Source organism: Pongo pygmaeus, chromosome 5 (assembly GCF_028885625.2).
Source record: "Pongo pygmaeus isolate AG05252 chromosome 5, NHGRI_mPonPyg2-v2.0_pri, whole genome shotgun sequence".
NCBI classification, from domain to species: Eukaryota; Metazoa; Chordata; class Mammalia; order Primates; family Hominidae; genus Pongo; species Pongo pygmaeus.
In genome coordinates this window covers 40,785,820-40,805,647 of record NC_072378.2, presented here as the reverse complement: position 1 = coordinate 40,805,647, position 19,828 = coordinate 40,785,820, and the positions used below count along the sequence as shown (strand labels likewise).

The 19,828-nt window shown below is 45.9% G+C and overlaps 1 protein-coding gene across 1 annotated transcript in view; it reads left to right on the top strand.

Moving 5' to 3' along the window:
* Positions 1–19,828, top strand: part of LRFN2 (leucine rich repeat and fibronectin type III domain containing 2) — a 194,307-nt gene that overhangs the window by 148,076 nt on the left and 26,403 nt on the right. The window contains exon 2 of the mRNA XM_054492268.2: positions 4,525–5,942. Within this exon, the coding sequence (XP_054348243.1) occupies positions 4,543–5,942 (1,400 nt within the window). The 5' untranslated portion in view covers positions 4,525–4,542. The remainder of the gene's footprint in view (positions 1–4,524; positions 5,943–19,828) is intronic.

Here is a 19,828-nt window from a genome sequence, read left to right as displayed (position 1 = left end):
ACACTAATTACACATATTCATCCAGTCCCCTTGTCTCCCTCCCAACTTGGGATTTAAGCCGCCTTTTATTTGGCTGTTAGAACAATATATTAAGTGACAGTTCTCAGAATACAATTTTAATTAAGATTCAATAGTCACTTCTCTGTCAGTAATCTTCCGTGCTGATTACTTAAAATATATTTACCCAGCTCTATTATGTCACAGATTTGAATTCATTAGACGTTTGTTAATCCTCCACAAACTTTTTTTAAAATGTGGTTCGTTTAGCATAATTTACAAGGACACAACCGTTTGAAACAATGGGCTCTGTGCCTCTGAGCTCCAGGATATGCATCTGGAAGTGTCTGGGCCTTCTTTGCTTGCTGTTGCCATTGCTCTCTACCAGAGGGCAGGCAACACAGCCAAGGGTAGAAAGGTGCAAAGGATGGTGGAGGCAGTCCATCTATATTGCACAGATGCGGTCCGTATGGGTCAGCCTCCCAGAATGCAGAGTCGGCAAGGGGAGGGTGGAGAGAGGATCTGGAGGGACAGTGGAAGATATCCAGCACAGGCCATGAATAGCCTTGGCCCTGGGCCCAGGGGCACCTGACGAATATCATTTCCTGTGTGCCAGGAGTTGAAAATGTTGGGAAGTGCTGTCTAGCCTTAGAACACTGCCGCATTTACTGATAAGAGCTCATAAGGGAGATGGCCTTTCTCATGGGGCCATAGAACACTACCCCATACACATACACACACACACACACTCAACCACCTCTTGATTAATTAGCAAGGGACATCCTTGGATGTGGCTGTGGCTGTTCGTGTGCTCTCGTGGGTATAGCGAATACCACTCAACTATATTTGAGCAGATGCCGTAGCCAGAAAAACGTCAGCCTTCTTCATTCTGTGATCACAATGAGTCATAGGGAGGTGTAGCTAGAAAACTCAAGACTCAATGCAAGTGGAGAAGATCCTCATTTTGTTCTATGAGGCCCCAGCAAGTAGAGACCAAGAAGGCCAGAACACATTTGAGCACAGAGCAAGTTGGAAAGGTGGCAGGTGGAAAGCTTCCATGTATCAACACCTGTGACCTGGTGGGGCCTGGGTAAGGTGAAGCTGGTCTACCTTAGGTAGGAGCTTGGTGAGGACAGGGACTGGCAGGGTGGGCAGGTGCTCATGGGGAGGCCAGAGCAGAGCTGTGTGGAACTGGGCACTTTGGCCAAGGCTTTTAATGAAGGTGCCCATGATGAAGATGAAAAAAAAAAAAACCCCACATATCCTATAGAACAGAGGTCAGCAAACTCTTTCTGTAAAGGACAAGATAGTAAATATTTTAGGCTTTGGTGCCATGTGTTATATGCAGAAATGGCTCACCTCTGCCACGGTGGCACAAAGGAAGCCACAGGCAATATGTAAACAAATAAGGATGGCTGTGTTCTAATAAAAATTTATTTACAAAAACAGGTGGCAGGATATATTTGGTCTGTGAGCTACAGTTCACAGCACTACCCAGTATGGTAGCCAATAGCCACATATGGCTAATGAGCATTTGAAATGTGCTCTGAGGGTAAAATACACATCAGCTTTTGAAGACTTTGTAAAATAAAAAAGTTAGCCATCTCATTAATAATTATATTGAGGATATATTGAAATAATATTTTGGATATAGCTAGTTATATAAAATACATTATCAAAGTTAATTTCACCTGTTTCTTTTTACTTTTTTAAAAAATATGGCCACTAGAAAATTTGAAGTCACATTTTCGGCTCCCATCATATTTCTACTTCACAGTGATGCTCTCTCCAGATAAAATACAGGGCAAGCCTCTGGCCCTTGAAGGGTCTCAGGTAGGAGATTTACCCTTAAAGAGGCACAATAATGGAATTCAAATATGCATAATAAAGTGTATGATACGAATAGATTTTTCAATATATTACGTATCTTTAAAAAAAAAAATAAGCTATTACAGGAGGCCAAGACGGGCGGATCACAAGGTCAAGAGATCGAGACCATCTTGGCTAAGATGGTGAAACCTTGTCTCTACTAAAAACACAAAAATTAGCCAGGCGTGGTGGCGGGTGCCTGTATTCCCAGCTATTCAGGAGGCTGAGGCAGGAGAATGGTGTGAACCCAGGAGGCAGAGGTTGCAGTGAGCTGAGATCATGCCACTGCACTCCAGCCTGGGTGACAGAGTGAGACTCCATCTCAAAAAAAATAAAAAATAAAAAATAAAAAATAAAATAAGCTAATTTTTTCTGCATCTGTGCTCCTCAAACTGGGAGCTATAGAGCTCTACTTCCACAAGACATTGGCCAGGCGAGGTGGCTCATGCCTGTAAATCCAACATTTGGGGAGGCTGAAGCAGGAGGATCATTTGAAGCCAGGAGTTCGAGACCAGCCTGGGCAACATAGCAAAATCTGACTCTACAAAAATAAAAATAAAAATAATTAGCCAGGCATGATGGCACGTGCCTGTAGTTACTCAGGAGGCCAAGGTGGGAGAATCACTTGAGCCCAGGAGTTTCAGGCTGTCATGAATTATGATTGTGTCACTGCACTCCAGCCTGGGTGACAGAGCAAGAATCTCTCTCTCTCTATATATATATATATATAAAATATATAATATATAATATATATATTCTCTCTCTCTCTCTCTCTCTCTCTATATATATGTATATAACTGTTGCTCAAAAAAGGGATGTCTTTATAGTAAAAAGAAATAGGAGTAATGCAAAATTAAACATTAATTTAGTGTTTCACTGCAGCAGAATTTCGCAATTCTTCTAAACTTGCTCATGCGTATAGAGCTATTGTGAGAGAAAGCAAGAGTAGGCAATGCTTCCCCAACTTACTGGCCTTAGAAGCCATTTTTGCAGACCTCTAATTAGTATGTTTAGCAGGCAATTTGAGGGGCTGGGCACGGTGGCTCACACTTATAATCCCAGCATTTTGGGAGGCCAGGGCGGGTGGATCACCTGAGGTCAGGAGTTTGAGAACAGCCCGGCCAACATGGTGAAACCCCGTCTCTACTAAAAATACAAAAAATTAGCTGTGCCTGTAGTCCCAGCTACTTGGGAGGCTGAGGCAGGAGAATCGCTGGAACCACGGAGGCAGAGGTTGCAGTGAGCCAAGATTGCGCCACTGCACTCCCCTGGGAGACAGAGTGAGACTCTGTCTCAAAAAAAAAAGAAAAAGAAAAAGAAAGGCAATTTGAGAAATGCTGGTCTGCAGAATGCTACACAATCAGTGTGCATGATTTTCCAAAAGTCCAACTCAACTGGTTATCATTTTGCTCTATCAGTAAAGCCCCAAGAAGTACTATATCAATAAGGCCACATTTAGTACAACATGGGATAGTGAGGAAACTGTTTACATTTGGAGGCACAAAGACCTGAGTCAGATTTCTCTTCCTTTCTTTCTTAGATAGCCATTCTTGTAAAAGCACCTACTATGTGCCAGGCAGCGCTTTAGGCTTTGGGCATGCAGTGGTGAATGAAAAGAGATCCCTTCTTCTTGAGATTTACTGCTAGAGCAAAAGAACAAATTATAAAGAAGACAAGTAGTTAAAACATAGAGTAAGTTGATAGGGATAATTTGCAAGGACAAAATACAGAGCAGAGAAGAGGGCTGTGCAGTGGGGCGGGGCAGGGATGATCATGGGAGGGCATCTAGGAAGGCCTCTGGGAGAAGGTAACTTGTGAGTAAAGATCCAAAGGAGGCTCTGAGGCCATGAGCAATCCTCATCTGTGTATAGATAATCCCTTCCTTCTGAAGGGGATTCCTAAAGCCCAAAAGAGCTGATGTATGTGAGGGTCCAGACAGAGGCTAATTGCTTATGAAGGGTTCAGAATTCACTCCTTTGCCTCCCATCACACCTCCTTCTTCACTTTCCACATTCTCAAAGATTCATGAACTATGTGGATTCTCCTTGGTGAAACAGTTCCCCACTGACCTTGGAGTCTCTCAGCACCAACTCTCTTCTTATCTACAACCTCATTCTTAAGGAATGCTGGTTCAATTTAATTTCATGCCAAGCCTAAACTAATTAAGAAAGTAAAATTATGTCTCAAAAAACAGCCATAACATCCTTTCAAACTCGATTATTGGATAAGCCAATGATATGGTACCTCATTCATCCATCCATCCATCCATCCGTCCATCCATCCATCCATTCAACAGATAGTTATTGAGCAGCTACTGTGTTCCAGGCATTGAGCTAGGTAATTGGGATACAGCAATTAGTAAAACAGGCAAAAGTACCTGCCCTCTTTGGAGCTGACCATACAGGACTGAAACAGGAAACAATAAATAAACGTCATAAATAAGTAAACTAAATAGTGTGTTAGAAGGTGATAAAGCTAAGGAAAAGAGAAACAGTAAAACTGCATTAGAGGGATTTGTGGAAGAGACTAGGTCTTGCTTGAGCACATGCCATTCTCTGCCACTCCCCAAGGCAGTGAGGGTTATGTGAGGGAGGAAGCTCTGGGTGAGTGCATTAGGAATTTGCCTCCTGACCCTGACCTTGTGTTTCTCCCTTCCAGGTGCTGAGTGACCAGACCATGGAGACCCTGCTTGGTGGCCTGCTAGCGTTTGGCATGGCGTTTGCCGTGGTTGACGCCTGCCCCAAGTACTGTGTCTGCCAGAACCTGTCTGAGTCACTGGGGACCCTGTGCCCCTCCAAGGGGCTGCTCTTTGTACCCCCTGATATTGACCGGCGGACAGTGGAGCTGCGCCTGGGCGGCAACTTCATCATCCACATCAGCCGCCAGGACTTTGCCAACATGACGGGGCTGGTGGACCTGACCCTGTCCAGGAACACCATCAGCCACATCCAGCCCTTTTCCTTTCTAGACCTCGAGAGCCTCCGATCCCTGCATCTTGACAGCAATCGGCTGCCAAGCCTTGGAGAGGACACCCTCCGGGGCCTGGTCAACCTGCAGCACCTTATTGTGAACAACAACCAGCTGGGCGGCATCGCAGATGAGGCTTTTGAGGACTTCCTGCTGACATTGGAGGACCTGGACCTCTCCTACAACAACCTCCATGGCCTGCCGTGGGACTCTGTGCGACGCATGGTCAACCTCCACCAGCTGAGCCTGGACCACAACCTGCTGGATCACATCGCCGAGGGCACCTTTGCAGACCTGCAGAAACTGGCCCGCCTGGATCTCACCTCCAATCGGCTGCAGAAGCTGCCCCCTGATCCCATCTTTGCCCGCTCCCAGGCTTCGGCTTTGACAGCCACACCCTTTGCCCCACCCTTGTCCTTTAGTTTTGGGGGTAACCCACTTCACTGCAATTGTGAGCTTCTCTGGCTGCGGAGGCTCGAGCGGGACGATGACCTGGAAACCTGTGGTTCCCCGGGGGGCCTCAAGGGTCGCTACTTCTGGCATGTGCGTGAGGAGGAGTTTGTGTGCGAGCCGCCTCTCATCACCCAGCACACACACAAGCTGCTGGTTCTGGAAGGCCAGGCGGCCACACTCAAGTGCAAAGCCATTGGGGACCCCAGCCCCCTTATCCACTGGGTAGCCCCCGATGACCGCCTGGTAGGGAACTCCTCAAGGACCGCTGTCTATGACAATGGCACCCTGGACATCTTCATCACCACATCTCAGGACAGTGGTGCCTTCACCTGCATTGCTGCCAATGCCGCCGGAGAGGCCACGGCCACGGTGGAGGTCTCCATCGTCCAGCTGCCACACCTCAGCAACAGCACCAGCCGCACTGCACCCCCCAAGTCCCGCCTCTCAGACATCACTGGCTCCAGCAAGACCAGCCGGGGAGGTGGAGGCAGTGGGGGTGGAGAGCCTCCCAAAAGCCCCCCGGAACGGGCTGTGCTTGTGTCTGAAGTGACCACCACCTCGGCCCTCGTCAAGTGGTCTGTCAGCAAGTCAGCACCCCGGGTGAAGATGTACCAGCTGCAGTACAACTGCTCTGACGATGAGGTACTGATTTACAGGTGAGCGAGAGGCTGTGGCAAAGGCAGGGAGGGTGTCTGGCTGGGGAAGGAGGAGGGGATGGAGAGGTTTTGGGGCTGCTGCTCCCACCTATACCGCTCTTCCCCAAAGGCGTCTGTGGGGATTCTGGGGCAAACTGTGCCATTTCTGCAGGTAAGAGGAGACATAAAGAATGTCAACTACAAGGCTAAGAAGAAAAGAATCCACACGGGCAGCCTGAGAGATATGTGTAGAGAAAGACCACAACTCCCGGCTGGGTGGCTGTGGTCAGTGGTCTTGTGGCTATGAGCTTCTGAATGTTCTGTTCTGAGCCCAGTTGGAGGATATACAAGGACAATGAATAGACCTCTTGGCTGAAGGTTCTGACTCCCCCAAAGAGGCATGCATTTGACCTTCACCTGGATTCATATGCAGTCATGGTTAAGGCTCTGAGGTCAGAAAGAGTGAGATTCACATCATGGCTTTTCCACTTGCTAGTCATTTCATTCTCCTGGCCTCCCTCAGTTTTCTCATCTGTAAGATAAGGATAATTAATACCTGACTTAGTTTGGACACTCACTAAATGCACTTATTCAGTTTTGGTAACTGAATCAAACTGGCTTTAAAAAAAAAGAAAGAGAGAGAGAAAGGGAGGGAGAGTGTGTTGACTCATGTCATTAACAAGTCAGGAACCTGCTTCAGGTTCAGCTGGATCAAACGTCCCCTACAAACCTGTATTCTCAGTTTCTTACCTTCCCTAAGTTCTATTTTTCTCTGGGTTGGCTTCACTGTCAGGCAGTCTCTTTCCTCTGGGAGACCTCTGCTGGCTCCTCTAAGCAGCCCTGGAGCCTACTCAGAGCCCTAGAGGGAGAAGAGCTTCCCTTTCCCAATTGAGCGCGGATTGAGTCAGACCACATCATGTGAGCCCCTAGGTCTTACAGGTAGCGTCAGCCCTCTCACCTGTGCTGACCCCCCTGGACCTTTGTCTCTTCATCTAGAAGTGAAGACAATGATATTGACCTTGAAAAGTTCTCTGAAAATCAAGGGGTCATTTCCTAGGTCTGGTAGAAAGGGAGGTTAAACGTGGAAAGCTGCAATAGAATCACATAAGTCATTCAGAGGGAAGAAGGTCACAGAGTGACAGAAGCCAGGGGCCAAAATGCTGACCACAGATGAGTTCCCTTATATGAAACATGAAGGACATGGCCTAAAACCTTACTGCTCAAGGAATGTATGGTGTCCTTTGAAATTCTGTGTGTTTTATTTTATGCATGTAAAATGATTGTTTGGAGTTGGGATCCCATGAGTTTCATCACACAGCCAAAGGGCCCATGGTGCAAGAGGATCAAAAATACTTAGTCCATCCTGGAGGTCTCCTCCAGCTCTGACTGTCTGAGTTGATGAGTCTCTGGATTGGAAGCTCTGGGGGAGAAGAGTACATGGGGAAGAATAGTCAATGTGACTGAGGGTGGGTATGTCATGGAAACTGTAGCGGAGCTGGGGAACTCCCCTTACCTGGCAGCTGCTGGTCTTGTCTGGATAGCAGTGTCACATCTCAGGATGGAGAGAAAGCAGCATTGGAACTTACCCACATGCATATATGCACATATATAGGAATATATAGATAGGGGCATACAGTCAAACTTAAATATGCATATATGTATTTTTCTCACTATAAAAGTCATAGTGTTTATTGAAAATTTGGAAAGTAGGGAAAATTATGAAGAAGGAAATAAAAATTACCTGTAATCCCACCATCCAAAGTTAATAAGAGAAATTTGGAAGGTGTCTGGGTTCATTCAAATGGTATTTATAATCAATCTAGTGTATATTCTGTATCTTAATTCTTCCCACTCAACATTACAGCTTGCTTAGTTCCCATGGTATTAAAATATTTTTTATTTGGCTGTATTATAATTTATTTAACTAATCTCCTATTATTGGACATTCAGGTGGTTTCTCATTTTTCATTATTAAAAGTAATACAGTGAGGGATATTTTTGCACATAAATATATTTGTGCAACTTCAGTGATTTCCTTACCATATTTTTCTAGGAGTTGAATTACTGGTTTATGGGTAAATTATAATCTTTATACATTACATATAAATATTTACCCTTTCACCAGTGGAAGTACTCATTTTGAACACACTTTTGCCAATATTGAATATATAATTACTTTCATCTTTGCCAATTTGAGAGGTGAAAAATGGCACTTGCTTTAATTTGCATTTCTTTGCTAACTTATGAGGTTGACCTTTTGAAAATAAATATTTCTTTACTTGTGAATTTATTATATGGTCATGACTTTGATAAAAAGTGTAAAGGCAAAAAGCTACTAGCTCTGCAGTTTGCACAGGGAAATGCAGTTCGTGAGGGGGAGAGAAGATGTTGGCTGCCAGAAGGCAACACACTAGCATTGCCAAAATGGTGCAGCTTGCCATGGGTCTCAAAGATACTGGGAGGAGGAGGAGAGGGCTTGGGGTAGGCTCCTGTAATCACTCAGGTGGGAATTCAAATTGCTTTTATTTGGTGATTGAGAACCTGGAGACACTAACTTTCTAAACATAATGTAAATTAAATGGAAGCATCAGAAACCTTGGAATAAAAAAAATGCAGCTAACAATGGTGACTTCTCAGGGCTGGTTATGCAGATAAGAGGAGATACAGTGTGGAAATCCTCCAAATAGTGGGAGCACATAGTAGTAAACACTCAAGGAATACAGATTATTATTATCAGTATCAGTACTAGTACTAGTAGCAGAGTAATAGCAGTGAGAATAATAGTAGTATAAAATAAGACTAGCATCACATCCACCATCCTGGGGAAGAAAATGGAAGAGGAAGTTTAGATATACAATTCAGTCTTCTCTTTAAGAAGACAAATTTCCAGAATTTTTGAGAAAAAGTAAGCATTGAGTCTGTAGCCAGATAATGGTAATAGCAATCACTGACCAATATTACTGCCAGGCTACTATGTGTTTGATGCTTAGCTTTTACAGGCAGTATCTCATTTAATCCTTCTGGATATATGAAGAAGCATAAAAGACCAAGAGAATTAAAAAATAAAATTCTTCCAAGATCACACAGCAGAAAGAGGCAAGGCTGTGATTTGAACTCTGGCCTCTGGCTTCAGCACCCAGACTCAACCCCTGTGGTCGTGCTGCCCACTGTCCTAAAAAGGATTATGGCTTGAGAGAAATAGGAGACTCTAATAAAGAATCTGGATTTTTAGGAAATGAATTGTCTTCATTAGAAAGCATGGACACCAGTGGGCACAGGGCTCTCCGCCCTGCTCATTTTAACAGGAAGGTATACAAAAGAAGGGAGGAGAGGTCTGTATCTGAAGATGAGTATTAAAGAGGAGCACATGCTGTACAGAGAAAGCTAAATGCAGCCACAGAGGGCTTTTTAGTCCATGTTTATGTCCAAGAAGAAAAAATGCTGGTTGGGAAAGAGGTTACAATGAGAATAGATAGAGGCAAAGACTTGCAACTTGCAACTTGCCTCCATCTTCCCCAGCAAGGAGAAAAGCAGCAGCAGCAACAGCAGCAATAATAGTACACACCTGCATTGATGGATTATTTGTGCTGGTCATTATTCTAAGGGTTCTATGTGCCCTAACTCATTTAGTTCTCACAAACCCTTAGGAGGTAAAAACTATTATTTCACTTTACATAGAAGAAATTTGCTCAAGGTGTTAAACAGTGGGTAAGTAGCAGAGATGGAATCTGAATGCAGGCAGCCTGTATGTTTGCCCAGAGCCTCAACCTAACAAGACAAATACTATGGAGAGGGATGCCAAAGCCCAACAGGCCTGCATCACAGTGCCATCTATGAGTTCTGGTCACCAGGCCCTGACGGGCCACATGTAGGTGAGTAAGGACTAAAGGAGCAAGCAGATGAGGTTCTCAAGCCTATGGTGGTGATTCTGAGATAGCATGGACAGAGAGATGCCTAAGACAGGAAAGGGTGAATATTCTGCTTTTCAGGGAATAAACTCTGTAATGCTTAGCATGCTAGGCTGGACATGAAGTCCCTATACAATTCTGGAAAGACTTTCTCAATAGGTAGCTGTGAGCCCTTGGAAAAGAATGCTAACCTAACATGAGTTCACTAAGGGCAAATCCTGCCAAGTCATTGAACCATGTCTTCAGGAGATGCTGTGGACCAGTAGTTCTCAACCTTTTTATCTGCCTCCTTGTCATTCATGAGGGCAGGTGCTTCTCAGGGACATCCCCCCTTGCATAGTGACTCTCGGCTGGACCAGCATCTCTGAAGTGACAGGTCCACTTGGAAAAAGTCCTAGGAGTTTCTGCTGGCTGTGAGTCACTAGTCGTACAGGACATTTGGCAAACTCTCAAGCTGTCTTGGGACAAAAGGGAGAAATGTAAACTGATGAACTTAACTTGTAACTGGTCAAATAACCAGATTGATTAATAAATTGATGTGAATATGCCAGAAAGCCTTTGGCTTCTGCCTCAACATCTGTCCCATTTCTCTACTGCCAGTGTATTTTCTAATTAAGATTGATAACTACACAGAAAATAGTCTTGGCCAATTGTCATGTTGACAAAACTATCAATCAATCAATCATCTGTCTTCACTTTGGTTCAAGGAATCAATTGCAATTGCACAAGTTCAAGGTGAGGAAAATCTGGCTCATCTGAAATTCTGTGTGCCTAGGCTCAGAGTTGTAGTTGATCTTGAGGATGTTATGGCTACAATGTGATGGAGCTGTTGGGAGACTCCTGTCATTTTTAGTTGTGCTAATGGAAGGATAGTGGTCAGATCATGAGAGGTTATGGTTCTGCTGAGTCATTCTAGCTGGTCAGAGAAGAGCTTTAATATGTTTAATCCGGGATGGCACAGTCTTGGGAGTCATGTTTACAAGCTGCAGTGTATCCAGAGGAGGGCTGTTGAGAATGAGGTTCTGGAAGCTCATGTGAAATGGGAGAAGTTTAGTTTGGAGATGAGAGGACTTGGAAAAGAAGTCATGGCTCCTTTAACTTATTCGAAGAATTTGTGGGTGGAAAAGAGGAAAAGACATACACACACACATATAGACACATGCGTGCATGGAAGTAGGCATTGGCCCATTACAAAAACAAAATTCCAACAGCAACAGCCTTACACATGTCTCTCATTGCTCTCCATCTGGCTCCGAAATGATTTGGCTTTGCATCTATCTTCCTCTTGCTAGCATGTGATATTCATGCATGCTCATCTCCATGTCCTCAGCCCTTGGGAAGTCCTGGTCCAAAATAGCTATAGAGTCAACATTTGGTGAACTGGACAGACTGGAAATAAAGATCAAAGCTGCCCAACAGCAGATTAAAGTAAAAGCTGCCACAAAGTAGTGAGCTGCCCATACCAAAACGGTTCAATAGAACCTGGCTGACTCCATTCCAGGGATACGAAGCAGGCAGCCTGACTTTCAGGCAGGAGTGAAAACATTTAACTTAAATTATCCCAGCTCTCATCGTGTGTGGATCTACTTGAGTCTTTCAAAATCCCATGATCAAGATAATATGGCTTCCACTGTTGCTAAATTCACCTACTTTTACTAGTCGGGGGCACTGTGTCAGCTTGCCTCCTGGAGTTAAGGTGCATTTAAGCTCCAGGGCCTGGGGTCAGAGACAAAAATCTTGGCAGAGGCCCAGAGAACCCAACCAGACCTGGACATAGGCCATTGACAGGTCACCAGTGACCCACCTCGAGGTTTCACAGAAACCCCAAAGAGCTAAGAGTGATGTCTGAAAACATCAGGGTCCAGTCTACATACCAGGAAGGAGGAGCAGAGGCACGGATCACCCCAAATCATGGATAAGTCAGACCAGATTTGAATTAGGCTATATAAAACACTGCCTTGCACTTTTTTCAGCTAATAAGCTCCATCATTATTTAATGGTCCCGGCTGCACTCCCAAGCTGCTTGCCCTTCCTGAGTACACACAGCTGAGCCCTGTAGGCAGGCGCTGTGACACACTGGAGACAGACAGTCCACAAGTGGGGCCTGGCCTGTTTCCTGTGTGACTAGGGAGGGCTGACTATCATGTCCCTCAATGCCAGGGCCCACCCTGTCAGGAAGGGGCTGGCACTAATGGTGACAGCAACAAAGGGGAGAGAAGTCAATGAGGGGTAGGGGAAGTTTGGGAGAGGGAAGTTATAAAGACAGCCTCCCCTGCCACCCTGGAGGGAGCAACAGCTCACCCCAGCTTGGCTTCATCCCTGGGGTGACATGGAAAGTTAAATGCCCTGCATGTCATTATCAGCCCAAGTGACATTTACAAACACTTGTCTCTAAGAGTTGTCAAGAACATCTGTCACCAGGCATGATGTTGGAATGATCCCCAGGAGAGCCAGGGGAAGAGCAGGCGTGCTCCTAAGGCAGTCAGCCGGGCTGCAGCCATGCCTTGTGTTGCTTGTTATGCTGCCCCCATCCTTGTGTAGAAAAGTGAGGGGCTATAAGGAGAGAGACCCGGAAGATGGAGAGATGACAGCCACCCCAGCCCCCGTCCCACCCTATCTGCAGGCTCCCTTTCCCATGCCATGTTCTTCCGTGATTGTTAGACACATGTCCTGTCCTGGGAGACTGGACCACCCTACTGAGTTTTGCTGGGCTGGGTCAGGGGCTGCATCTTTTACTGCTGCTCTGTCTCCCATCTGGGGAAAGGACAAGAGGGCACATTCAGCAAGTTTTCACCCCATCAGGATCTTACCACTCCACACCTCAGTGGGGCTGTGACCTACCCCATGAAAAGACAGCCTTCTCTACTCTGGGGTGGAGAAAAATTTACTAATGAAATGGACATCTCAGGATCTGGGGCCATGGGGAGAAGCTGGTGGGAACAGGTGTTCTTAAAGGGAGAAGCTGTTACGGACAGGTGTTCTCTAAAGGGAGTGGGGCATGCCAGGAACAGGACCTGCGAGAGAAGATTCTTTGACTCGGCTGTTTCCCCAGAGGGTCTGGATTCTCCTGGAAGGGTGGGTTGAGTCCCCACAGGCAGAGGAAGAGAATGGTATAGAGGAGGAAATAGGGGTGGACAGGGAGGAAAGGCAACTCCTTGGTCAGAGCCCAGATCAAAATGAACCTGCCTTGGATTTTATATTTTCTAATTTTTTTTTCACGCTGTTGAAACATGACATCTACAAGAGCGGATGCAGAAGACAATAATGTTAAACCCATTTTATAGATAGTAAAACTAGTCTCAAAGAGATTGCGTAGATTTTACAAAGTTATCCAAAGCAAAGACTAAGAAATGTAGTCTTCTACATCCAGCCCTTTCCACTGTGCTATGTACCTGTTGTGGGGCACATCTCGCTAAGGCCCCAAAGACTTTTTATTAAGGCTGGAGACTTGGGGTGAGGACACCAGCTGTAATTTCTCTTTCTGGGGAAGTATGGAGTAGGCTTCTGGAAGTCCACAGGGATTTTCTCTGTCAGCTTTAGTCGAGACTCAGTCTCATACTTCTAAGTTCCAGCAGTGTTGGGGAAACAGGGGTGCCAGCGAGAAGCTTGGTTCCACTCTACCACCTGGGATCATCCAGGTAATCAATGGGCAAGATGAGGATTTCTGGTTTACATGTCACCAGGTAAGCCACTGTGAAGTAACAAAGTTGCTAGAGGCATCACAGAAAAAGATGACTCTGGAGTCAGAAGTCCAGGGTGGTGATTAGGATGAACAGAAAACTCAACTAGTATGACTTAAACTCATAAGGGTTTATAATATCTCATGTAAAAGAAGACCAGTGGAAGGGAATTTAGGACTGGTTTTCTGGGTAGCATGGTCATCAGGAGCCCAGTTCCTTCTGTCTTTCTGTCCTACCATCCTCAGCACACAGTTTCTGTCCTTAAGGTCACTTAATAGCACAAAATGGTTGCTGGAGCACCAGTGATCCCATCTCCCTTTTATGCAGTAGGAAAGATGGAAACAAGAAGGGCAAGAAAGCAAAGTGGAGAGTTTCTCAGAATCCCCATCCAATAACTTCTCCTTGCATTTCACTGGGCACACATTTCTGCAAAGGAAGCTAGGAAATGTAGGGTTGTTTTTTCCAAGTTAGGCACAATGCACCCTCAGTGATGCAGAGAAGATAGGAAGGCAGGTAGCACATCCACACAACTCCATCATCTACTAGTCCTGGGACCATGGGAAAATCACTTTACTGCTCTCCATCTTTATTTTCTCATATGTAAAATGAGAACAGAGATTCCTTTCTGCATATTTCATAGGATTGTGGTGAGGACTGAATGAGCTCATGTATTTGAAAGAGCGTTCTTCATAGTTAACAGTGGCTTACTGGTTACCTGAGAGTACTTACGATTACTAGGAGCCTGCCCACTTTTTCTTCTTGGTTCTCTCTTCTAGTCCCTGTTCCCCAGACTGCCTCTTGTGTCTCCATTTTTCAAAACCAACAGAGCTATAAACTTGGAAAATGATCTGATGAGGTTTTAAGGGATCAAGGTATAAGGTATAACCCCCTTCAGAAATATTTTCACTTCAATTGGGAGCTCTGAAAGACCGAAAGGAGTGAATCCCTGATGGTGGAGTTTGAAAACCCATGGGAGGTTTGTGCAAAGGGGACATGTTTTTCAGGGCACCTTCTAAGAGCATCTCAAATCATATTACTATCCCCACATCCTGCCTCTCTCGCTGTCCTCAAGAAGGTGACACCACTGGGATTCAAAAAGCTTCAGAGCATCTGTTCGGAGGTGACTAATTTCTCCACATGTTATTCCCTTCCCAATCTCCAAAAGCTGTGGCTGGAGAGAGCTCCAAAGATAAAAAGTAATTAGCAAGAGTAAAGAGATTGCAGTATCCAGTCTCCCTCTCTTCTGAAATGAAGCTTTTTCCCCCTCCAGTAAGAGATAACAAGAAAACCAGTCCAATTAATTGTACATACGTTTGGTTAGTTTGGAGATGGGAGTGAGGATATTGTTTATTCTATACCAGGAAAACACCAAAAAGGGCTTACAGAGGGATGGGGTTAGGCCTGGAGGAGTGCCTGGGACTTGGGGACAATGCTGTAGTGGTGGCCATCAAAACAACACCAAACACTTATCTCACAACTGAACTTTCCCAGGAGTGTTCGTATTCACAGAACCCAGCTCCATTCAGCCTCATTAACAGCCCAGGTCACACCAGGAGTGGAGAAGGTGTGGAATTCGGGCATTCTGACCCCGAGTCCAGGGCTTCCTACCACCCATGTTTCCCAACCCTGACTGTGTTTTGGAACACCTTGAGTAGTGGCATCCCCCCACCAAAAAAGGGATTCTGAGTCAGCTTGGGTTGGTGCCTGGATATTCTCATTTTTAAGGCTCTCCCAGTGATTCTGACATGCATTCAGCATCATGCCCAGTGAAATCAGGGGTTTGGACAGCACTGGTAGACAGAGTTTCTGTAAATCCACAGCTAGGGGATTGGTCTCCAAACTGCTAGTGAGGGAAGAAGCCAGAAGGCCTGGGTTCAATCCCAGCTCTACCATGAGCTACTCATCTCTTTGAGATTTGCTTCATCTAATATTGGAAGAAAAAATCTTTTCTCTATGGGGTTATCTCCAAAGAGATAACATATGTGGAAACACTTTGGAAACAAAACACCATGTGCATTTCAGCTGCTGGAGCCATTTTTTTACCCCTCAGCTGAGTCTGGGTGATTACTATAAGAAAGATGGAATCAGGGGCTCCAGACATGGGCTCTTGAGCTCTCCCTTCTCTTTACTTGTCTGAACCTCAGGCTCCTCACCTGCTAAATGGGGATAATGATAACTCACCAGGTTGTTGTAACATTGGAAAGAGATGACAAAGCATGAAAGAACATCTTCATAAAATGTGAAGTGCTTCTAGTAGCAGAAATCTGACTTTTCCAAATTTGGGGGTTATTTCTGTCATTCTGAAAACCAAAAATAAAATTCTAAGGCGCCCCAACCAATTGAATGAACCTCTCCATTCAGTCAAGAGCATTCCAAAGTTAAGCTGAAAAAACTTGGCCGTGATAGGAATGAGGAGCCACACGTGCCTCATTATACCCTCCTCTCTTTTGGAATTACTGACAGAACAGACTCCTTAAGTCTGATAAGAAACATTTACAATCTATTTTCTCTGAATCCTGCTACGTGGAGGCTTCATCTGCATGATAAAACCTTGGTCTCCACAACCCTTTTTTGTACCCAGACACTCCTTTCTATTGATAATAACTCAGCCAATTGCCAATCAGAACATCTTTAAATCTACCTATTACCTCGAAGCGACCCACCTCTTGTCTTTCCAGTTTGAACTGATGTACATCTTACATGTATTGATTGACGTATTATGTCTCCCTCAAATGTATAAAAGCAAGCTGCACCCAGACTACCTTGGGCACCTGTCTCCAGGACCTCCTGAGGCTGCATCATGGGCACGTCCTTAACCTTGGCAAAATAAACTTTCTAAATGGATTGAAACCTGTCAGATACTTTTGTGAGTTCACAATTCTGTCAAAGCATTCCAGAAGGAGGTAGTTCAGAGCTGGTATGGGAGCTCCATTGAGTCAGGGACTGAGGCAGGTCAATTGCATTATTCTTAATGTGTGGCTCACTGCTCTTGCTCTTGCTCACATTCTCTACCTGGGGACTTTCTCTGGTGTGGCCTATCCACAGGGGAGTTACCAACCCTGGGATCAGCCCTCAGCCTTTAACAGAGTTTGGAGGATTAATACCCCAGCTTCCTCAACCTCGGAGAAAGGCAGATACATGGTCTATGCTTGCTCCCAGGGTCTCCCAGTAGGGATGGGCCCCAATTGCCCATAGTGGTAACTTGCTTAGCAAAATGCCCTGTGTCGACTTCCTTGCACGCTTCCTTACCACAGCTTCCTGAGCCCACCTCCCAAATAAACTACTCGTACTTAAATCCTTGTCTCAGGGTCTGCATCTGGGAAACCCAAACTAAGACAGGCACCAACCCCTTTAAAGAATTCCACCCACTGACTTTTGCTGCTAGCTTATTGTATTTCCCCCAGTGCACACTGGAGGCTGAGGAAGGCAATTGTCTGTTCGTGCATGTTGCTCCCCATTAGATAAAATCAACGTTCTGCCAGGAAGTTAGAAGTGGGGAATGGATGTTGGGGAGGCGTACGATGGCCACAGAACTGCATAGGCGAAAGCATCGCTGCTGTGAGCATTTCTTGGCACCTGCCCACACAGTCCCAGCAACCAGTAGCCAGTTTGTGGCTGAGGCCAGCCTGGGGGGGAAGCTGATGGGGCTGCTTTCCTGCCTCTCTGTGAATGTTCTTTTCTCATCTCTGGAGACACAGAGCAAAGCAAAGAGGGAAGCTTACTCCTTGCCAATTAGGCCTATGGTCTGGCATGAATGTATGTGAAGGGAGTGGGCACCCTGTGGGTGACAGAAGGGATCACGACAAGAAGTCAAATTAATGTCCATCATCTTCAGGGTCTCAGAGGTGGGGGATGGGTGCAGGAAGAATGGCACAAAACCACAGGATGTGATGGGCCACCCCGGGGTGAATGCAGGGCCATGCAGCCATGCACTGTGGATGAACGAGCTCGTTAACTCTTTACAAAAGAGAGCTATTTCCAGTAGGGGTGGGCTCCAAAGGTGGGCTCCACTGTGCTCTGTGGCTGTGGGGCTGATGCTGTGGTTAAGAGTGCTGATCCAGACATGTGAATGAACTCCGATTGCATCGTAAAGGAGGTGAGCTGCAGGAAATGAACTGTGGAAGAGATCTGTTAAACACCAAACCTTTGCACTAGGTCATTAATCAGTGATGGTACTAAGTAAAGGAGCTTCTCAGTTTAGCAATTAGCCCCCCCAAAAGGTTAAAACATAAATGAATTGCTTGGTGAAATTAGTCCACTTGGGCTTTTCCATGAGCTAACTGCCTGGCTTGAGAGGAACATATTCTGGGGGGCTATGAGAGCAGGTAGAGTGGAGTGTAAGCTGTGTCCTGGGGTTAAGGTGGGATTTGGAAGCAAGGAGGCTGCGCGGGGTCGGTGGGGGTGGTAGCTGTTTTGGGTGAAACCGATCAAGACAGAGACAGAGGCAGGAATTATCAGGCCCAGTCAAAGGCCTGTGAGGGCTCCTAGTGTATTTGTCAGCTGCTGCCACCACCATGTTGCATAACAAAGAACCTCAAACTCTAGGTGGCTCACAACCAAGAATATTGAATTTCCTTAGTCATAACTCTGCAGATTGGCTGGAGTTGAACTGGTCTGGCCCAGGCTGGGCTGGGCAGGACTGCACTTGGCTTCAGGTTCCAGTTCTGATTTCAATCTTCTCTGTGTATCTCATCCTGGAGCTCCAGGAGAGGGGTAGTGGTTCTCCAGGTATGTTCTTCTCATGGTGATAGCAGAAATGCAGGAAGGCAAGCCCACCTGCAGAAATGAATGTCAAGCTTCTGTTAGTATCACACCTGCAAAATCCCGCTGGCCACAGCAAGTTACATGGCCAAGCCCAAAGGCAAGGTGCAGGGAATGAACAGCGCTCAGCATCAAGCCATGAAAGGCTGTGGAGGTGCTGCTGTATCACAGGCTGGTAAAGAAACAGGACAAATAATTTGCAACACTTGACTTTCCTGGCAGAAAGCCCCCCTAGAGGGCAGTGGTTCTCAAACCTGAGCATGCATGAGAATCATTGGGCAGACCTGTGAACACACAAGTGCAGGACCCTGCCCCTTGAGTTTGTAATTCAGTAGGTACCGAGTGGAGCCTGAGAATTTGCATTTCTGATACATTCTCTCCAGGATGCTGATGCTGCTGGTCTGGGGACTTTACTTTGAGAATCACTGGTCTAGGAAAAGGATAGGAATGCAGAGGTTGGAAGAGGGCAGAGTATGGATAGCCTTGAATGTCACACACAGTAGCTATGTTTCTGAGCCGTTACTGCACTCCAGGTACTGTTCTAAAGCTGTTCTGCATGTTTTCTTATTTGGACTCATGCTAACCCTATGAGGTGTGATCCATGATTGCCACTTGACAGATGAGGACTCTGAGCCATAGGGAGGTGGCGTGACTTGCAAGGTCTCACAGCTTGGAGGCAGTGGAGCTTGAGCTTGGAGCCAGTGCTGTCCTGACTTTGGGCTTCCTCCTGTTGCTGATGAGAAGCCAGGGTCTAGTCCTGAGGGGAAGAATGACCTAGGGTGAGGAAAACTCTGTATTTGGAACCAGATATTCATTTATTCAGTCAATAAATATTTATTGTCTGGTCAAGACCTCAGGATTGGGAAAAGACAGGCACAGCTCTTGCCTAGGAAAGTGATAGGAAGGCAGAGGTTGGAAGAGGGAAAAGTATGGGTGGCCTTGAATATCAAGGAGCATACATTCTTATCCAGGGAAGAGATGAAAAGTTCAAAAATGTACATGAGGAAGAAAAATAAGCAGTGTAACGAGACCGAGACCAGAGGGCTACAGTTTTATATGGGTGGTCAGGAATCTCCTCTGTAAGGAGTGATGTTGGAGTGGAGACCTGAATGGAGTGAAAGGGCCGGGCAGGTGAAACAGCACATACAGAGGCCCTGGGGAGGGATGCGTTCATCCTGTTGGAGAAGTGGCAAGGACTCCAGTGCCTCTGGAGGAAGAGTGGAAGTGAATGAGTGAGAGGACTGGACAGGGCTGGATTACGTAGGCCTTTGCTGGCCATGATGAGGCTTTGGATTTTATCCTGAATGAGATGGAAACCTCTGGGGCTGGGGCTGGGGAGATTTGAAAGCAGGAGACTGGCATGATGTGATTAAGAAAGAAGATTCTGCTGCTAGCTGCAGAATATACCACAGCAGGCAGGGATAGCATCAGGGAGACCAGTTATGGGATGGTTGCAGAGTTTTAGCTGTATCTTGAGACCCTGTTGCTCCTGAATGTTCACATCCATAAAATGGGAGAAGGACCCCTTCTTTCTCTCCCACTTGGGGGAGGAGGAGAT